The 20,971-nt window shown below is 39.6% G+C and overlaps 1 protein-coding gene across 1 annotated transcript; it reads left to right on the forward strand.

The window, feature by feature from the left end:
* The first annotated feature begins 208 nt into the window (after window positions 1–208).
* zmym4.1 (zinc finger MYM-type containing 4, tandem duplicate 1) lies at window positions 209–20,715 on the forward strand. The gene is made up of 27 exons (XM_039819613.1): window positions 209–457; window positions 3,667–4,267; window positions 4,815–4,967; window positions 5,371–5,447; window positions 5,581–5,727; window positions 6,446–6,684; window positions 6,855–7,032; window positions 7,658–7,882; window positions 8,550–8,700; window positions 8,822–8,937; window positions 9,102–9,284; window positions 9,686–9,836; window positions 10,011–10,183; window positions 10,289–10,433; window positions 10,573–10,683; window positions 10,797–10,828; window positions 11,994–12,126; window positions 12,772–12,884; window positions 13,047–13,269; window positions 14,708–14,935; window positions 15,245–15,348; window positions 15,692–15,866; window positions 16,246–16,397; window positions 17,779–17,893; window positions 18,033–18,299; window positions 18,922–19,048; window positions 19,343–20,715. The coding sequence occupies exons 1-27, from the start codon at window positions 380–382 to the stop codon at window positions 19,587–19,589; spliced, it is 4,644 nt and encodes a 1,547-aa protein (XP_039675547.1). The 5' UTR covers window positions 209–379; the 3' UTR covers window positions 19,590–20,715.
* The last annotated feature ends 256 nt before the right edge of the window (window positions 20,716–20,971 follow it).

The following is a 20,971-nucleotide window of genomic DNA, read 5'->3' on the forward strand; positions in this document are numbered from 1 at the left end:
TTGTTACTCTCATTGCCTAGTAGAAAGGCTGATTATACGTATAGCCTTTTACTTAAGTAAGTTTAGTATACAGAACTCCCTTTATTGGCATATAAACTATGAAAATACACAGCTGAGGTGCCCATTGCCATTTTATCTTACTGAAAGCAGTACACACTTTACATCAACGGCGGTGGTAGTGAGCTCCTAAGGTTTGATAACTGACAAAATAATCAAAAGAAGAAGACAAACGCTCTGCAACAAGAGTGCATGCAAAAGATGTAGTAAAGGACCACGATTAAAGTGTCACGTTTGAAGTGTCTATTTTAAAAAGTCGTTTTTTATTTGCAAAAGTCAAGCATCAGGACTTTGGAGCAGACATCAGGATTTTGGACCAAACATGTCGGCTACGGAAACTGACGACGGACACCAACCTCTGGCCACCAATCAAGTCTCGTCTGTCCAAGTCGCTGGCGCGGTAATATTCTGCACGTTGTTACAGCTGTATACATTTCTTATAACGCTGATACATGAACCCATGTATATATCTAACAAATAGAAAAAGTTATTTCATTAGCATGGCGGTCAGTTATTGTGTCATGTTGACGCGGTAAAGGCTAGCTAACCGCAGCAAGCAGAGAGGTGTGCAGACTCGCAAGCAAGCTAGCGTTAGCTTAGCGATTCGCGAGCTAGTTTTCTCTTGTTTACAGGTCAAGTAATTAGGCAACATCATAACATGGCTGAATCCAAGGAAGCGACTCAGACGGAGGTATTCAAACCCCTCATTTTCCATACTGTAACGTTACAGCAGTAACTGTTGTTGTGTTGCGTGAGCAGCGTTGCTAAATCAGCAACAAGCTAACTTGTCGTTTATTTGGTGAGGATGCACGGTCAAAACACTGAGAGGGGGTGTTAATGCTACTGCCAGTTTATATGTTCACAACCCGTGTTTTACCATCGCTATCTGTTTTTTTACACATGTATGTCGGCGATGTTTACATTAGGTAGCGTCACTGTAAAGTTAACGGGATAGTTTGGAGTTTTTTAAAAGTGGGGTTGTATGGGGTACTTATCAGTGGTAAGTGTACTAAATACTAACTAAAGTTACACACGAAAATAAGGAGGGTTTCTAAAACCAAAGGTGGGGGTGTGGTTGTCCTCCCCCAGAACAAATGTGAGTTTTTGTGACTGTTTCCTGCAAGGTTATGAAAAAGAAAAAATCATAATCACGATTATTTTGGTCGATAATTAAACACGATTACTCATTGACTTTTGGAAATAAAAAACAGTGAAGTTAAACAAATGGGCAGCCCTAGTTTTGACTTTCAAATATGAAAGTGACAAAAATATTAAGTGCATTGCAACAGCATTTTCACGTTAGATACTTTTAATTTATCTTTCAATTCTCAGAAAGAATAAAGAATAATTTGTCCCTTTTGCGTGAACTTGTGCGAATCTCTGGCATGAAGTAATATTCATCAGTTTTCATTCATTCATTAATTTTTTTGCCCCTGGTCCTTAGAGAGTCTGTGCACCCAATTGCCCTCTGTGGCCATTTACAAGTGCTTATTATAGTTAAAAGTGCAATGCTTTGCAGCTTCACCCTAGGGTCCTTTGCACCATAACCTTGAGCCAACCCCCCCCCCTCCCCGAAGCTTTTTTCCCTTGGTCTAACATTGGTCGAGTTAGCGCTATCAGCCAAATGGCCTAGTGCAAATGCTAATGGAAACAAAGGTGTATCTTGTAAGTTACCCCACTAGTAGTGCCTGGAATGGTACCAAACTTCTACAGTAGTACAAATAGGTTCTTTACTCATAAAATGAGGCATTGGAAAGTTTGTATGTACACCAGGAGTTTATTTAAATAACACTTGCCTGATGGCTTCTGCTCTCTGCTGCTACCTATAAAAAAATAAATAAAATAACAACCTGTAAAAGTCCTTTGCAAAACTCACACTTCATAGAAATGTATTGAAGTGTTGACCTGAAAATACAAGAATTTAAAAACTTTCAAAATTCAGTGAAACGTTTTTATATTCTCGCGTGAAACTTTGTTGACGGAAACAACTGTGTACACGTGACTGAGCAGAGGATTGTTGTGAGATAGTCGGACACAGTTACTTCAGACTACTGCAGCGTGAGTTAAAAGATAGGACAAGATGCCACTCACTTGTATCTATCCCGGCTGCGATGTAAAAGTTAAAAGGTTCAATCCGGAGGCCTTCCATGATCTGCCGTTTCGCTTCAAAGACCCGGAGCTTCTACGACAGTGGCTTGTCGTTCTCAAAATGGACATCATGACGCCAGTTGAGACGTTAAAGAAAAAGCGCTACCGTGTCTGTAGCAGACATTTTGATGAAGACGACTTCTGTTATCCTAGTAAAGGACCCAAGGACCCAAAAAAGCCGACTAGAGTATATCTGAAAAGGAACGCTATTCCACGAGTGGCGCCACCGGCCGCGGACATAGTAGAGGTAAGTTTAGTAGTATTTTGCTGATAACGTGTTCGTGTACAGGTAGGTTGGGTGAGGGGGCATCATGGTGTACTTACAAACTTTCCAATGCCTCGTTTTATGAGTAAAGAACCTATTTGTACTACTGTAGAAGTTTGGTACCATTCCGGGCACTATTAGTGGGGTCATTTATGAGCTACACTTTTGGTTCCACTAAGCCATTTGGCTGATAGCGCTAACTCAACCAATGTTAGACCAAGGGAAAAAGCTTCTGGGGGGGGGGGTGTTTGGCTCAAGGTTATGGTGCAAAGGACCCTAGGGTGAAATTACTCCAAACCATCCCTTTAAGGAAGTATAGGTGTGGGCCACACCTATACTGGGTAAAAGTCTCTCACTCACTGAGGAGAACGTTCAGCAACTTGTGTGTATGCCAGGTGATTGTTGTTTTTGATGTCAGGGGGAAAACGGTAGACTTTTAGAGTCGTAGGACAGTGCCAAAAACAGGTTGTGAATACAAAAAGGGAAAAAAGGTGTGAACATTTACAAGAGAATTTTGACCCAGGGAGGAAACCGGGAGAGTGCAATGAAAAATGTGAGTCTCCCAGGAAAAATCGTGAGGGTTGGCAACAATGATGTATTACCTACTGTAGATCGCCTTCCGACGGAAGCAAAGTGATGTACTGCTATGGACGGGGGCAGCAGCAAAACATTTTAGCCACACATATTATTTTCTGCATGTCTATTAATTTAGTTTGAACTCGGTATTTCTGCACAGTTGCAGATAAAGATTATTTTTTATGACATTCACACAGACATTCAAAGTTCTTTTTTTACATTTAGTACAGCCCTATCCAGCAACCTCCTTAAAAGTGTTTTGACTGAGATGCTCAAGGTGTTGTACACATCCACTACCAGGTTAAGGAGGGCAGTTGTTGAAACTTGTCAAAATGTGATCTAGTTCATATGACTGTTTTGTAAATATGTGTTGAATAAAGGTTTAAAAAAATACAAAAGGTGTATCTTATTTTTATCTTAAAGGTTTTTAAATTTAATTGAAATTCTGTATTTATTTTTAGCACAGCCATCTTGTTCAACAAAAGACTGTTGGTTTTGTTTAATTGCACTTTACACTAGACAAACTAGCAATATGAAAACCCTAACCCTTATTAAATAACACTAGAAAACATCAGTATTCTGGCATGTATATAAAGTTAATAGATTTTTGTCTTTCACAGGTAACAGAAGGGACAGACCGAGAGTCCATGGAAGCTGTTTCAGAGCCGGGAGCATCAGCAGATGTTGGAGACCCAGAGCTTATTCACACAGCGTTTCCTAGACTCTCTGAACATGGAAAGCAGGATAACTTTGTTGCCTCTGAAAACGAAATGGAAAGTAAAGAAATTGAACCTAAAGAAAGTAAGACGGCCTCACAGTTGTCTACAGAAGAGACAGTGTGTACAGTTTTGATTCACTGTGATGAACCAGGCAACACCTCAGAGTCTGAAAAAGGGGAGGCCACTGAGGTACAAGCTGAGGAAAAGCCAGACATTAACACTAAGGACATCGACACACCGCAGGAAAAGGAGTCTCCTGGTAGTGAAGTGGCGGTAAAAACTGAGGAAAAGCCAGACATTGACACTAAAGAGGACCTCGACACACAGCAGGAAAAGGAGTCTCCTGGCAGTAAAGTGAGGCTTTCTGCAGTGGACGACCTCGACGAGATGATGGACATTGGTACAGTGGATCAGGTGGAACAGGAAGCTCAGATGAAAGCGGAGCAACAGAATAGTTTGATGGATGTGGATAGCTGCTGTTCACCTTCCATTTCAAATACAGGTAAAGTAAAGTTGCAGTTTTATCAGGTTTTGTGTTAATGAGGCAGAGAAACATTTTCAACCGGCGAGAGTTAATTAATGTAAAGCAGAAGTTGTGCTTTTCTTGTAGGAGAAGAGGATGTGTTTTGGAAAGTTGTAAAGCACAAGGTGACAAAGTCGACATGTAATTAGGAATTACTTTTTATTATTAATTATATTATTAACCCTTGTATGCATCTGGTGCATCAAGTTAATATTTTTGGATGATTTTTGCTGTGCATGGCATTTTTCCAGCATCGGCAATCATGCAGTTTTTCCTTTTTAATTAAGAGCTTTTGTGGTAAAATGGCTCAATAGTTGATAGTAGTGAGCGGTTTAAAAGTGTGGCTATGTATCATTGTTTATAGAGCTGCTAATTTAATGAATCATTATTAATTATGGTCTAAACATTAGACCTTTTGAAACATAGAATGCGTCACATTACTGGCTTCATCTTTTTTGTGAATGTAAATAAAGGCCGGCTCTAATAGCATCCCACTAATGTCTGTCTTTAAAATGTTCTCTCCCAGCCTCAGTGGCAGAGGACACTAACTCTGTTAAGGAAGAAGCTGATGAGAAACCCACTGTATTACCTCCTGCAGAGGAGGAGGAGGACATGAAAGTGTCTTTAGACGGGATCCAGTCTAGCTTGTCTCCATTGTCTGAAGCCATGACCAGTACAGGTGAGTGACCTCAGAGCGATGGTGTTGGGGTGTTTTCTTAGTGCACACTTTTACCAACCAGTTTAAAAATGACCAGCTTTCTAAAGGAAATCTTTTAAGCTCTTGAAATGGCTAATGGGAGACAATCCTTCCAGATTTTGGAGCTTTTAACGAGTGCACAGTTAGATGCTGAAATGTGTACTTGTTATAGTATGTTGTGTATTATCCAATCTAGGACACGAGCAAACAGAACTAGCAATTCTGAGGCCAATAATGCTTCCTCACATCCTATACTGTCCAGTTATGGCTACATTTTGATTTTAGTGAAATTTCTGGCTTTTATATATCTAATTATTTGTATAATATGTATTTATTTTCTTTATTACCTTTGCACCATTATTCACGTTTCCTCATGTTTCTGTAGGAAGTGACAGCTCATCACCAGCGACCGTAATGAACGGGATGAAAATAGTTAAGATGTCACTACCAAGATTAAACACTGTAAGTAAGAAAATCTGCTTCAGCTTGTAAACTAAAACAGTCCTGGTGTTAAAGCTGTTACACTGCTGTGCTTCTCCTAAATGTCTGATTTTAGCTTAGTACATATATTTAACTTTTTTTTTTCCTGTTGTAGGAAAGCGTGCATGCTGCTCAGCCAATCAAGTCTCCTTCACCACCTTTGGTCAAGGTGAAGGATGAGCCAATAGACGAAGATTATGAACAAGCTCTAACTCAACAACCTCCTACAGCTAGTGTGAAAGATGAGCCCAATACTGCAAAGGTGGGAGACACACACACACACACACACACACACACACACACACACACACACACACACACACACATATTGTAGGCTTGTAACGTTAAAAAAATAAAAAAAATTTTTTATCGGTTTAACTGTGAAACACTGGAAAAGCCAATTTTAAGTTGTTCTGGAGAGTCCTCTCCTATCAGACCAGTCTATAAAAACTTTGCTGTGCGACCAGAGCAGAAGAGGTTAAAAACAACAACACACAACTACACTAATAATCTGACCAAGGCTCTCTCTTGCCTATATTTTTACTTTTCATTCATGCCAACTGTATGGATTAATAATTCACTCTATGTTGCAGCTCTTTGCGTAAATATCCTGTCAAGTCTGAATAAAACTGTAAGGAACTTCAAAACTAATCCATGTTTCAATGACAAAAAGCCATCACTTCAACAGCTAGACGAAGCCGGCAATGTTCCACAACTAGTGCTGGTCAAATGAAGCTTCATGAACCACTGTCTTTATTTTCTGAGCTCACTAGATGGCGTTCTTTGTCCAACAAAGGGTTGAAAACGCACTGAATCGCCATTCCTTTAACCTTTTTCTTTGAACAGAGAGCGCCATCTAGTGAGCTCCGAAAATAAAGACAGTGGTTCACGAAGCTTCATTTGACCATCACTATCCACAACTAAAATCCAGAATCACTGGGCCAACACTCACCCCTGTCTCTCCGTTCTGTTCTTGACAGGAGGACTTGAGGATTGGATCGGTCTTCTCTGTGAGCCCAGCTGCCGAAACACAGACGCAACCCATCACCAACCCCTCATCGTTGCACATGTCCTGTTCCCACTGCAATAAGAGCCTGATGAAAGGACAGACTGCTTTCCAGAGGAAGGGCTCCCCAGCGCTCTTCTGCTCCACCTCCTGCCTCACCACGTCTCTCCCCACAGTCAAAGGAGTCTCTAAGGTCTGCCACAGCTGCCAAAAGTGAGTACAACAGAAAACAATGTCCTTTTTCCAAACATACGACTATGTGGGATTTCTCTGTGTGAGAAAAGGTAGAGTAATTCACTGTATACTTGTAGAGGAGTATACCGAAAGTTTATGACCCAAATAAACTATGACTGAATTTGGATCTCTTATTGATGTGATCCCAGGTTGATATTTCGGCCTCAGGATGTCATTCTGACTCCAGATGATAAAGGCACCATGAAGGAATTCTGCAGCCAGAACTGCCTGACTTCCTTCAACTACAAGAAGGCCGCCGCCACCAAAACAGTACCACAGCCAGTAGGACCACAGTCACTCTGCAGCATGTGCACCAGATACAGCGTCGTAAGTAAAACAGAATAGGACTGCAATTTACTGTTATTTTCCTTATTGATTAATCTGCCAATTGTTTTCTAGATTAATTAATTAATAGTTATATCTATAAAATCACCATTGTCATTTTTCTAGAGTCTTCCATCTTTTGTTTTGTCTGAACAACCTGAATATATTTAGTCACTTTCATCACCTTCGACAAGCTGGAACCAGGGAATGTGGCAAATTAGCTTTAAGAATTACTGAAACGATTAATCGATTACCAAAATAGTAGCTGATTGATTTTCTGTCGATCAACTAATTATAATGGCTCCAAAAACATCAAAATTATCATGTTTTCCTACTTCCTTAAGAATAAACCGTAAAGCTATTAAAAACAGTGTGACATTTTCAGAAAGTAAGTTAATATGTAAATATTAATTTTAGTAATAAGTAAGTTTATTTAAGATTTGTATACATTAAAAATCCTATAAATGGTTTTCCTATTCTGCTGGGCTGAATGACACCAGTTTATTGGACTCTTTCATGGGACAAAGAGTTTTTCTTGTGATAGGTAGTACCTTTTACCTCGCTGGCCCTATAAAAAAGATTGATCTCTGAAATAAATATCACTGTTCTTTTGTCATCCCTCCTGTAGAGTAAACATGAGGTAATCCTGAGCGGTGCTGTCCACAAGATCTGCAGTGACGCTTGTTTTAACCGTTTCCGCACTGTAAACAACCTGTCCATGGCCGGCTGGGTAATGCGAATCGCGACAAAAAACACACACCCCAAGAAAGAAAAAAGAAAAAAAAAAAAAAAAACTATGGGAAAGGGAGGGGGGGGGGAAAAAAAGAAAAGGAAGGGGAAAAAATTTTTTTTTGTTTAAGGGTAAAAAGATACTCAGCGTTTGGCAAGGATGTCATAAAACATGAAAATATCCGACAGCAATTTTCTTGTTCTTACTTTCTTTTTCTAGTCGTATCTGGCTTAACGGATGTGTATTGCTGGGATAAAGCCTGACATCCAGCGTGTCTCTCACGTGCTGGATGTCCCTCCCTTTCCGTTATGTCCACTATTCTATTTCGCAAAGCGCTGCCCAGGACAGTTGTAGCTGGTTTAAAGAACTACATACATGCAAACAACCCTTTTCCAGAATAGATAAGCGGTGTAGCCAGACCATACTCTAGCACAGAAACAGCGCTGTGGAGATGGGTCTGGAAATGCGAGACTAATAAAATTGCTCAAAGTAATGCTGCCTTTCGCTGTTTTTGTCAACATTTGAGGTTGTCTTGATTGTACATAATATACTTTACAATGAACTTTATTGGAATTGTCACTGGACAAAATCGAGCAGCAGTTTCCGGACTTAGTTCAGCATGAGCTCCACGTTGCGGTTAACTGATCCAAACATTGTGAGCATAAAATTCGTGGGGTCTGGACGCACAGAAAGGCAGATTCAAATGTGAAGTTAAACCAACTTACAAGATTATTAAAAAGCACACCATGTCTGCACAGCTTAACATTGTTTTTTTTGAATCTCATAATAGAAAACGAAGATAACCAAGGCTTGTACGATGTGTCGCACTACCCGGTTGCTGGCAGAAACGGTTGACAGCAAAAACAGTGATGACTCTGTTAACCTCTTCTGTAGCAGCAGCTGTGTGATGGCATTCAAGGTTCAGTCTGTCAGTGCATCAGGTAAAGGCAGTTCTCATGGTTGAGTTTTCGATTTTGGCAATTAATACTTCACTCTTGGACATGTTTATTTATTTAATAATAATAAAAAAAAATTATACAACTTTCTTTCCCCTTACCATAGGTGCTCGGTTGAATTGTGATAGTTGTGGGAAAAACTCAGTACCGGCCTACCACCTGGCCATGTCAGATACCTCCATCAGGAACTTCTGCACACTACCTTGTGTCATGGCTTTTCAGGTAATGAGGTTTGCCTTATTGTGAGAACAAATCAAAGTGGTATATTTGTTGAAAGTTGTTATCTTTTATGGAGAACACACCTTTAGTGTTGCACTAGAAACTGTAGCTTGATTGCAGTGTTTTTTTATTCAATCAAGACACTTGTATTGTTTTCTGTGCCACAGGATAAGTTCAAGAAGTCTCAGAAACAGGTGAATGTTTTTACCAAGTTACCAATGGGGTCCTCCCAAGTCCCGGCCATCATTCCTACTCAAACTCCACAAGACGTCCCCAAAGGACCACTGAAACTGAACTGCTCCCAGTGTAACCGCAACATAGCTTTTAAACCTGAAGTCATCCAGATCAAGGTAACTTTGTGTGTCTGTGAACGAGCGTTTTTTTGCTATCAGAATTTGAAAGTAGTACTTCAACAGAAAGTTCCACATCAGCTGCAGCAATGTTGGTTGTTTTTGAAATGCCTCAACAGCGTTTTTTAATTTTTTTACTAAGCTAAGTTGATGCTCGTTGCGGTGTTGTTGCGAGGGTGTGCGAGCTAAAAATAACATCACGTATTTTACATAAAGCGCAAAGGCTGCGCATGTTGTCAGTCATTGTCTGAAACCCGCAAAATATACCCGAAAATACTATCTAACAGCCATTGTTTAGTCTTTTTATATAAATAATGTCAATCTCTCTCTCTAGCTCTGGAATTTGGAAAATGTGATGTACACGTTGTCGGGTGATTTAGTGTTGATACCTCTGTTTGCAGGACAAGATAGTTTTTGTTTGTAGCATGGACTGTGCTAACGAGTTCAAGAAAGACAATTCTGTGACGAGCCTGTGTGAATACTGTAAGATCGAAAAGATCACCAGAGACGCCAAAAGAATCAACAACAAAGACTGCTTTTTCTGCAGCGACGGTAAGGAGACAGATGGAAATGTATACATATGAAAAATCACAGTCACACATCATCAAAGCATATCATTATTTACAAGTTGGGTTGAACATGTTTGAACAACACACTTGCATCTTGAAAAGGTGTGAAAAATAATCATGCATAGTGTCCCTGAGCCTCTTCTCTCCTTCCTCCCAGGCTGTAAGCTCCTCTTTCGACACGACCTGACTAAAAACTGGGGGAAACACTGTCACTCCTGCGTCTACTGCCACAGTGTGTCCAAGAAGCTGGTGACGGCACAGTATGGAGGCTCGACTGAGGAGTTCTGCTCTGATGACTGCAGGTCCAAATACACCATGCTGTTCTGCCATGTAAGCAAACCTCAATGAAGTTATTAAAATCATCGTTAGGCTAAAAAAAAAAAAAAACGGGGATGACCACGGTGATCTTAATGTTTACTCACTGTTTTCTCTCAGGTTGCAAAGTGTGACACCTGCGGCCGCAAAGGGAAACTGAAGCAGAGTCTTCCCATGGTGGGAGAAGTCAAACACTTCTGTGATCTGACTTGTCTGCTGCAGTTCTGCTGCGATAAAGTGGCCACGCAAGGCGAGATCTTCAAAGGTGTGTATTGTCTCCATTTCAAGTTTTATTTTCTTGGTATTGTGGTTTTTAGTCCTGACTTCTTAAAATGTTATGAAATCGATCGGTAATAACCCTGCTGAATCCTCTTGTGTTTCCTGGTGTTCTCTCGGATCTGCAGGTACAGAGGAGGCCACACCTGTCATCGGCAACGTCATCTCGCTTGCAGGGCCTCCTATAGGCAACAGAACCGACCAAACAGCCCAGCAAAGTACACAACACACAAACACAGGTGTTTATGAACTATATGTCAAATATATAAGAAAGAAAAACGTGTTGTGTGCTCACTCAATCAATTTCCAGTGTTGATTGTGAAAGTTTCACATTGTGTCATTGTCTCCGCAGGCATCGTCTTACAATCAAAGAACTCTGGACATGTAAGTTGTTGTATGTTATCTGTATTTTATATACAGTCAAATTCAATCATATGTATACATACAGGAGACAAAGGAAAGGAAATGTGTGGAGAAACATAAAAAATGTAGAGGTTTCCATACAGGTGCGCGCAATCAAGGCAATGCAAGTTTGTTTGTATAGCAAACTTTTTTTTAAGATTATCTTTTGTGGCATTTTAGGACTTTATTTGACAGGACAGCTTAGACATGAAAGGGGAGCGAGAGGGGGAATGACATGCAGCAAAGGGCTGTGGGTTGGAATTGAACCCGTGGCCTCTGCGGTGAGGAGTGAGCCTCTGTACATGGGGTGCACGCTCTACCAGGTGAGCTACCCAGGCGCCCCAATTTAAAGACGGATACAAACGCAAAAAGACATTTAAAATAGGCATTTAAAAGAATAAAATAGAAGATGAAAATAAGCTTAAATTGAATAAAACAGATTAAACAGGATAGCAATAATTATAGTGCAGTGAAAGATAACAAAATTACTGTGTGATGTGTATGAAAACACTAAGATGGCCCAGTTTACCTCAATCTATGGATCAAGATGACAAGGAAAAGTTATGTGCTGTGGCCTGCACAGTATTGGTATGTAAACAGTCTTAAGGCCATTTTACTCCACGCAGAGCTCTCGCCGTAGCTACATAAGTGGCCTGATGTTTATACTTTAGCTTTGGAGCGAGTACCGACTCTAGAGTCCTAGTGAGAGAAACAAAGTGTCTCCTCTGTTCTTTCTGACCACGGTGGGAAATCTGTAGCAGGAAAAGTGAACCCTCTCCTTGATTTCACATTGTTTATGGAGAAGGAGAACCACGAAATGAGTCGGGGGAAACGCAACGCTACCAAGCCACGGCCGAGCGACGTGCGTCGCTGCCACGTGTAGTTACATTTTTCGAGAGGTGCTCGTCAGGCTACGGTGTAGGGTCCGGCGTAGACGCAGAGGGGTCTGCGGGGCTACGCCGTCGATTTGACGCACGACTATAAAATGGCCTTTAGGAACTGAGTTTTTGGTGCAGTTTTTTCAGCCACGTCACGCTTTTAGAGACTGCCATTTGTGAGGCTTTCTGCTGTGACTGACATAAGCTCATTAGTCCATTTTTCTTTTTTAAATGTATTAATTCTTGTTAATTTTTATTTCCTTCCTCAGAAAGATGCAGTGAAAGTTCACCCTCCTCCTGCCCCCAAAATCCTGAAGAACAAGGCCCTGCTCTGCAGACCAATGGTGCAGAACAAAGGGGTCTCCTGTAGAACACAGACAGCTGATGTCGAAGCACAGACAGGTAAAAGCAACAACCAGACAACAGTGTTTCTATGGTAACGACATTTCTGCTCTACCGTCGGACAAGCAAACACAGATGTCATTACTTTAGTTTTTTTATATTTGATATCCGATAATCATGTCTACATCACATGTATATATTTTTTGTATATAATATATATTTTACAGGCCTAAAGAGAAGGTTTTTCATTTTACCTTGCATTTAAGAATCTACTCATTTTTCACAACCAAGGAGAATAATTGTTGGAAAATAATTATTTGGCAAATGCTTTGAACTTTCATTGTCCACCGCTTTTCAAGTACGTTTTTAAATACTTTGTTAGATACTGTTCTCCAGGCTCAGCAGGAGCCAACTATGATACATATTCATTTTTTTAAATATATACGTTCTACTAAGTGTATGTGTATGTGGTTCATATGAATTTTTCATTTTTTGCCCCTAAATATATCAAGCAATATGTTGTTCTTTTGAGCCCACAATCATTTTCGTAGTCACTGATTTGCACAACTTTTGAATGTGCTGACCCTTAAGTTTGTATCATATATTTACACATATCGACTACAGACTTGCTTATGTTGAAACATTTACTCATTTTTAAACCCTCACAATTTAAGAATGTTTTCTTTTTTTCCCCCCTCTCTATAGATGACGTCCTCCCTAAAATCATGATCGTTCCTATCCCAGTGCCGGTGTATGTTCCTGTACCCATGAACATGTACAGCCAGTGTACCCCCAGACCTGTGGCCATGCCAGTACCGGTACGTTAAACACTACAACCACCTTTGGTCTTAGTGTTTGATTCTCTGTAGTGTGAAAGAATTATCGGGATTACAAAATTAAATATTTATATTAGACAACAGTATCTTCATCCTCATTACAGAGCCTCATAAGCTTTTATGCTCTTACTCTGCCTACCACAGCTTCCTGTACCCATGTTCCTTCCTGTTACAATGGACAGCGCCGAACGCATTGTGGAAACCATCCAGGAGATCAAGGAAAAGATCCCGTCTGACCCCTTCGAGGCGGAGCTCATCCTCATGGCGGAGATGGTTGCAGAACAACATGAGAAGAATGACAAAGAGGAGAGACCGAAGGAGAAAGTGGAGAAAGACAGAGAGAGACATGGAGCAGCTACTCCAGCAGGTAACAAACTGTTTTAAAGTAGTATTTTTAATTTTATTTTTTACTGTTAAAGAAGCGAGATAATGGTTTTAAGGAACCTGACAAGACGAGGGTAAAATATAGCTTTTTGAAAGTTTGAGAATGGGGAAAATAGTGTTTATTTTTCTTATGTTTTCCTCTAACATGATATTAGTTTAGTGGGATAACTCTTAACAAACGAAAAAAAACTGGCAATTCATCACCATTTATACCAGTGTATGGAAAAAGAGTAAAAAGACCAGAAGACAACAACTAAAAAATCAAGAGACATCACTCTGTTTATCACGTTTCAGGCGATTTTCTGTCAAAAGCAAAGATCCCTTTTTTTTTTTTTAATGCTTTTAATCAATTGTGTAAATATTCCAGACAGTTTGCTTTAGTTATCTACATTTCCCCAAATACAGTTTTTTATATATATAATTTTAATAATATAAAAGGTAGTGTTGGTTTTCCTGGTTTGCCAGTATTATTTTTAATTAAAGGTTCCATATTGTAAAAAGTGACATTTCCATGTCTTTTTTTATTATAAAGCAGGTCCAGGTGCTATATACTGTAGTAAGTAATTTACTTACCGATTGTGAGACCCTGTAGCGATCTCAGTACACAATAAATAGCGTGGCGAGGACGCCACAAAGACAGCAGAGATTGCAGAAGGTTACTCCATGCAGATTTATTTGAAACAATTACATTTTTACAAGCAAACCGAGCTGTTCCGGACGCAAAACTACAGGCATAGACAATTGAATATAGACAACTGAATGTTTTTTGAACGTGACTATCTTTCTATACAGCAGGGAGGTGTCAGTTGGACACATTTAGACATACTTACATCCTGTTTTTTACATCTAAAGATGGCTTTGAACAGATCATATTATTTTTATTAAATCCTTACTCTCCATATCCACTACTTCCCTTCCTTAATTTTGCCTAGTTCTTTGTGAGCCAGTTCATTGCTTAGCAAGATTCTTGCGTACATGTTAATCCAACAGGTGTTTTAATTTCAGCTATTAATGGAGATTAAATGTACTCAAAAGGTATTGGTTTCCCACACATGTCAATGGATACATTTCTTGTTAAATCTGATTATATTAATTATTATTTATGTTGGCTTAGCATAGCCTAGTCAGTGCCTTGGGTTCTGTTACCCAGACAAGTGAAAGACACTATACATGATGCAATAACTTAATCATTACTGTCATTGATCATACTACCTCGGAACAGACGGAGTAGACAAGATCAAGAATAAGTTGACTACCGGTATATTATATACAATTAGAGGATTTGTCCTGGATATTAGGATTTAATGTCACCATTACACATGGCCATTTGCTCTCTGTGTAAATTATTTCCCACAAATGTTTTTAATATAAGAAAAATGTGTCATGCTGGATGACGAGTTCCTCTCATGTTTATTTCACAGAGCACACCAGTAACTACAGTGATGATTTGGACACAGACGACTTGACCAGTTTCCTCAACAACTGGGAGGACACCTCTGATGCAGGTGTAAGGTCTCCCAGTCGACCGTATGGTCTCGATAAGCTCAATCCGATTCTAGACATTCCTGTGGCCAGTGAGCATTACTTCCAGCCCCCACCTCCACCTTCAGCTCCGCCTCCCATGGACATCGAAGCTGACTTTACTGTCGGTGAGGAGATGGACACATTTATGAAGTGCATGATGTGAAAAACAACATTTGAGTTTTATGTCCACCTGTGCTTAAAGAGTTGAGTTAAATGGTATTACATGAATGAATTAATGCCTTTATTGTCATTGCATGTTCACATACAACAAAACTTTCCTGTCTCTCATAAAAGAAAACTAGCCCCATTCACTCTTAAACACACACTCGCACATTAAGATACACAGCGTGTGTGTGGGGGGGGTGTGGGGTTGGTTGCTGTAAGCAAATACTTTGGAATGCTTGGTCTAATGTTTGATCTGGTGTGCTTTCCAGAAACCTTGGAGAGAATGGCCCGGCTTAGAGAACAGTCCCAGCGATCCCCGAGCCCGCCTGCCGCTCAGCGACGACAAGCTCACAGGAAAGCCCGAGAAAAGAGGGTAGCTGCCTAGGAAGAGATAATATGCTGCCTCGTGCATTTAAGCCTACATCTGATTTTACCTGCTAAAGAATAAATGTGTAGTTAGGTTAATGACAATACCAACCATTAGGGTTGGGTACCGTTCACATTTGAACCAGTACAGGTACCTGGAATTTTGTGCCAGTACCCAACGGTACCTTTAGGTACCAACATATTTCGGTCGGTACCCTAAGAAGTACAGAGTTCAGTGCCCAACCCTACCAAACGTGCTGGAGATAGAATAGTTTGGCCTCACACATCACTTTGTATCACCCTGATCATATCCATGATGCAACCTCCTCTCTCTCTCTCCACTGTTTAAGGGTCGTAAGTCAAAGCGGTCTAAGGCAGCTGAAGCGTCAACTCAAAAAGGCGTTTCTAACAAGGCCTTGGCTATAGAACTCCCAAAACTGAAGAGTCAGTATGGTGTTGACTCCTGGAAGCGATGGATCCAGTGGAGGCAAACTCAATCCAACCTGGAGACGCCACGCTTTGGTTGTAAGTTTTGACAGTAAATACAACCGCTAAAGCTGGCCTTAATAGTTCCTTTACTTCATCCAAGATCATGCACTTGTATTATTCCATTACGTGAACAATTTTATCCATAATACCCAACAATAAAGAGTATCAAGCTCAATAGTTATGAAGGAAGTCTTTATAACTAGAGATTTTGGAAATATCCCTGAGCAGCCATTAGACTGGCTGTGATTTCAAAACTTCTGTCTCTGATAGCAGGGGTCAAGTTATTGATTTGAGGTCATTTTGATGCTGTCACTGTGACATGTCTTCTACGCTGTATCTTTGCACAGATTCTTTGTGTTCAACTTTTTTTTTTTTAAACTTTCTTTATTTTGGTCTCTTTGTGTCCTATTTTCAGCTCGTCCCATGGAGTTGAAGGAGGATGTTCTTCGCTGCACCACTGCTGAGCTGAGCTACGGCCTCTGTTGCTTTATTGCTGAGGTGAAACGAACCAACGGAGAGCCGTACTCCCCAGACAGCCTGTTCTACCTCTGCCTCGGCATTCAACAGGCAAGACATTTTTTACACACAGAGAATGTTTGACCCAATAGCACAAAATGTGTCCATATCTTGCTGACAATGCAAAGACATTGCATTTCCTCTAACTTCACAATAAAAGAATCTTTTATTAGTGTAAAGGTTTTTATGTGAAACCAGTGTTTCCCACAGGTTCAGAATTTACTTGTTCAGGCTAGGTTCAGTAAAAACTAGTCAAACAAAGGTTTATGAACTATTTATTAAAAAACAATGACTAAGCTACATAACATTAACAGGTAATTTTGAAATAAATAACTATTTACATATTAAACATATCAGACTAAAAGATGATAAAGATAGAGATGAAGTGTAGCCAAGATGTGCTTTGTCAATTAAATCTGGTTGGTTTTCAAATGTTATCGTTCAGCAGATAAAATAACTGATTACCCGGGGCCAAATAGGCTATTAAATGTAACTTAACCTTAATACTATGATCCATACAGAAAGTTACATGTTATTTAAACACTGTCTCCTACTAATTCCTGTTAAATCATATAAGGCTATCTAAAGTTAATTATTTATTTTTTGTTAGATCATTGTTTGTTTTTTAAAGTGTTTTAATCTGTTTTGGGGATCGTAAATGCATGGTTTTGTAGGCTACTATACATGTCCTTGTTGCATTCATTAAGATCTCATCTGAAGATTTCTGTCAAACAACTCTGAGTTGTAGTTTAAAACTTTTACAGCAAACTTAATAAAATCTTGGGTTTTACTCGTGCTCAAGTCCATAAATACAGCTAATGGATTCAGGCACAGAACGAGAACTGAAGGCAGTTAGCTCTGTTAGCGGTTAGCTCTGGTTAGCTCCATTATTAAAATATGGAGTGGAGGAAACTGCTGAGGAAACAACCGATGACGTTGAGGGAGCTTTTACAGTGGTGTGGCCGTGGCGTTCTATAGTTTATTAATCCCACAGCAAGACCACCAGCAGCAGCATGCTACTACTAACTAAGGCCTCTGAGCCTGAAGTGAAGCGGTGACACTGTCATGCATGCAAAGCACGACTTCATGAGGCTGAGGGGCTGGAGGCTGCTGGTCTTTGTGCACTGTAAGAATACATTGTTGATTGGGAAAGAAATTTAATTTGGATGTTGTCTATCTGGGTGGATCTCAATCTAATAGAACCTATGTATGGGAAACACTGGAAGCAGCAACATCAGGAAGGGTAGAGTTTACATTAGCAGTAACTTGTATTTCCAATATGACTGAAAGCGATTAGTAAACCGTAAAAGTAAGTCACATCTACTAAAAAGTAGTGCATCAGCAAATATACTATAATCTATATATACTATAGTGAAATAAATGACAGCCATGTCATATCTCATTGTGGCCGTGAAATCTTTTGCCTCTGTAGTACCTGTTTGAGAACGGTCGTGTGGAGAACATATTCATGGATCGCTTCTACAATAAATTCTCCACTGAGTTCAATAATATGCTGAGAGGTTTCAAGCCCTCGATCACAGCAAGTGGTGAGTTATACATGTTTTTGCAATTTTGAAATTTGTAATCTGTCAAAATTTTATTTTTTGTTCCTCTCAGTTTCTATTTTACATGAACAAACCTACTTTTGACCAGATTTCTAACGGGTCTCTCTCCCTCTCTCTGCAGGTTATATCCATTCCCGTGTGGAGGAGGAGTTTCTCTGGGACTGTAAACAGTTGGGGGCGTACTCCCCCATCGTCCTCCTCAACACCCTCCTTTTCTTCTGCTGCAAGTACTTTGGCTTCACCACGGTGGAGCAGCACCGCCAGCTGTCCTTTGCTCACGTCATGCGCTGCACCAAAACCAACCAGAACAACACCAAGACCACCTTCCTGCGCTTCTACCCGCCAATATCCATAAATGAGCCAGAGTCTAGTACCAGTACGACTGAAGGTCCAAATGAATTACCTATTTGTTCCATACCAACATATAACATATATTTTAAGATATTAAAATCCATCAACGGTTCTTTAAATTTGAAAATGTTTATTTTAACATTCACAAATGTGGTGCTTTTATAAGAATGTTTTTGGAAGTCAAGCGATTGGCAGGCAGGAATGTTTTGCAAAAGGGCACTCGCATATATATTTTAAAGAGAAACAAACTGGCATCAAAAGCCAGCAAAAACTTAAAAAAACATGTTTAATGAATAATTTGTTTTTTATTGATTTTGAAGAGTTCTGGCACAAACTGACATGGATGAAAGCAAAGTAAATACGCCAGGGATATATCTGCACTATTTCTGTCTATTATCTGTCGTGTTAACATCTTTAATCGAGTGCAAGTTTATTAAACAGCACAACTGCTACACCAGGGGGTAGAGTAGAAGTCACACAAGTATGAGTTTTTATGATGTTGCTCTATACATTTACGTAGCTGGAAAGTACCTTAGTGTTATTCCAAATGTGGTGTTCATTTACAGATTTTCTAAACCATCAGTTAAATTGGGCTTCCAAAAACTGAAATGGATTCATATTAGACATGGTGTAAAGGTGTTTGTTTGCATCCTTTTCAGATCCAGAGGTTCCTGCAAAGAAGCGTAAGGAGGAGGAGAGTAAAGAGGATATCCTGGAGATGGCGGAAAACACAGAAAACCCTCTCCGCTGTCCAGTCAGACTCTACGAGTTCTACCTCTCCAAGTGGTAAGTATAGTACCACGCTGAACTACTTACAGCGACAAAAAACTGTTTCGTTGTTCAAACGCACCTGGTTATTGTTTAAAGACGGAGTTGAAAATCGTAAAACTATCCTTTTAATGTGTATAGAATTTTAACTTTGCCTGAGGCAAATATTGAAACCCACTGGCTGTTGTGTCTATTTTTGCTAAAGATTTTAAATTTGTTATCATAGACTTAAGACTAAAATGAAACTTAGTGCTACACATTGGTCTCCTTAATCTTCTGATCACAATGTTGACATAACTGTCTTCCATCTAGCTCGGAGTCAGTCAAGCAGCGCACCAACCTGTTCTACCTTCACCCTGAGCGCTGCTGCGTCCCCAACAGCCCCCTGTGGTACTCCTCCACGCCTCTAGACGATAGCACCATGGAGGGGATGCTCATCCGCATTCTTACCATCAGAGAGCTTCATCTTACAGCGAGAAAAGATGGAGGAATGGAGAAGAAGACACCCGATGATCCACCATTTATACCTGACGAGGAGGAAGATGGGGATTCAGAGTGATGAGCAGAATTGATCTCTTATTGGCGCAGCAGCTTGTGGTTTAAATGTTTGTAGATACACTGACATGTTCATTTAAATGTGGCCCAATAAACAGAAACGGACGGAATAAATATCTCACTTACCTGCAATGTACAGAACTACAAAGAAAGTCATCCTTCCTTAACCACATGTTGTGTAGGTGGCCTTTTTGGACCGAGATACAAGACTCAGCTCAACATTCAGACTGACAACTGCTCAGCAGGACACATAGCTTTCTTCTGTTTTTTTTTTTTTTTTTTATCTGGTGAAAGGTTGCTTCTCATAAATTAATACTTTCTTTCCCTTCCATGTTATGATTATATACATTCTTGTGCAATTGGATTTCTTTGTCCTTGTTTAATCGAGCTACAACGAAAAAACAACTTTGATTTCAGTTGGTGTCAGTGATTAAATATCCACCCCAGAAGAGTTACTGAAAACACCTTTCTGTAATGTAGATGTAAGTCGCCAACCATCATGTTTAGTTGACAAACCTGCAGTATGTGTTTAATTTTTAACAATGCATCAATGCCACGATTTGGTATTAGTCAAAGAGTACGTGCTTATTTCCAGACCCAAGATTTCGGCAGTTTTTATACCCTAAGAAAGGTCATTCCTGGAAATTCAGGATATACACTTCATAACGTTTAATAATAAAACAATTCTTGGAATTCATAAGAAAGCACAGATTTGATTATACCAAAGTCTGACATGACACACCATTATATCTTCTGGTATAATTGATGTTCCAGAGGCTTTTCCAACTTGCAAAATGGTAAAATGTAAAATATTCATCAGATTAACTGACTTTGAAAGGTCTGGTCATTTGATTGTGAGATTAGTGACATTTGACATTACATGAAAGAGTCAAACTGTTAATCTAAATTTCATTTTACCTCCGTAATAGCGATGGACGTATTTTGATTACCAGTGTCCAACTGATGGGATTTAAAATGTTTTTGGAATTCATTGAAATACATTTAGGAAAATAATGTCAAAGAATTTAACTGATATCACGGTTTAAAATGCCTGACAACTTTCATGCCATTTGAAAAAAACAACACAATCCTTTTGTTGACTGAACATAAAATAAAATACAGAAATACTCTCTTCATGTATATCTTGGTTATATTAACCCCCAGTTTATATGGCTGCCAAGGTTCTGAGTACCGGTATTTTCTATTGTATGTTGTTTTTAAATAAAACATTTTAAAACTTAGCTGTTTTATGAGACAGTTACAGCGGTTTAAGTTATTTAATTATAAAATGTTTTTCTTACTGTATGTGTGTAAGCTTGAATACGGGGACCTTTTTCTGTGTCCTCATAAACCACACACTGCAGTAATGTGTGTTTGATTCTCCTC

Source organism: Perca fluviatilis, chromosome 13, assembly GCF_010015445.1.
Source record: "Perca fluviatilis chromosome 13, GENO_Pfluv_1.0, whole genome shotgun sequence".
In the NCBI taxonomy this organism is placed as follows: Eukaryota; Metazoa; Chordata; class Actinopteri; order Perciformes; family Percidae; genus Perca; species Perca fluviatilis.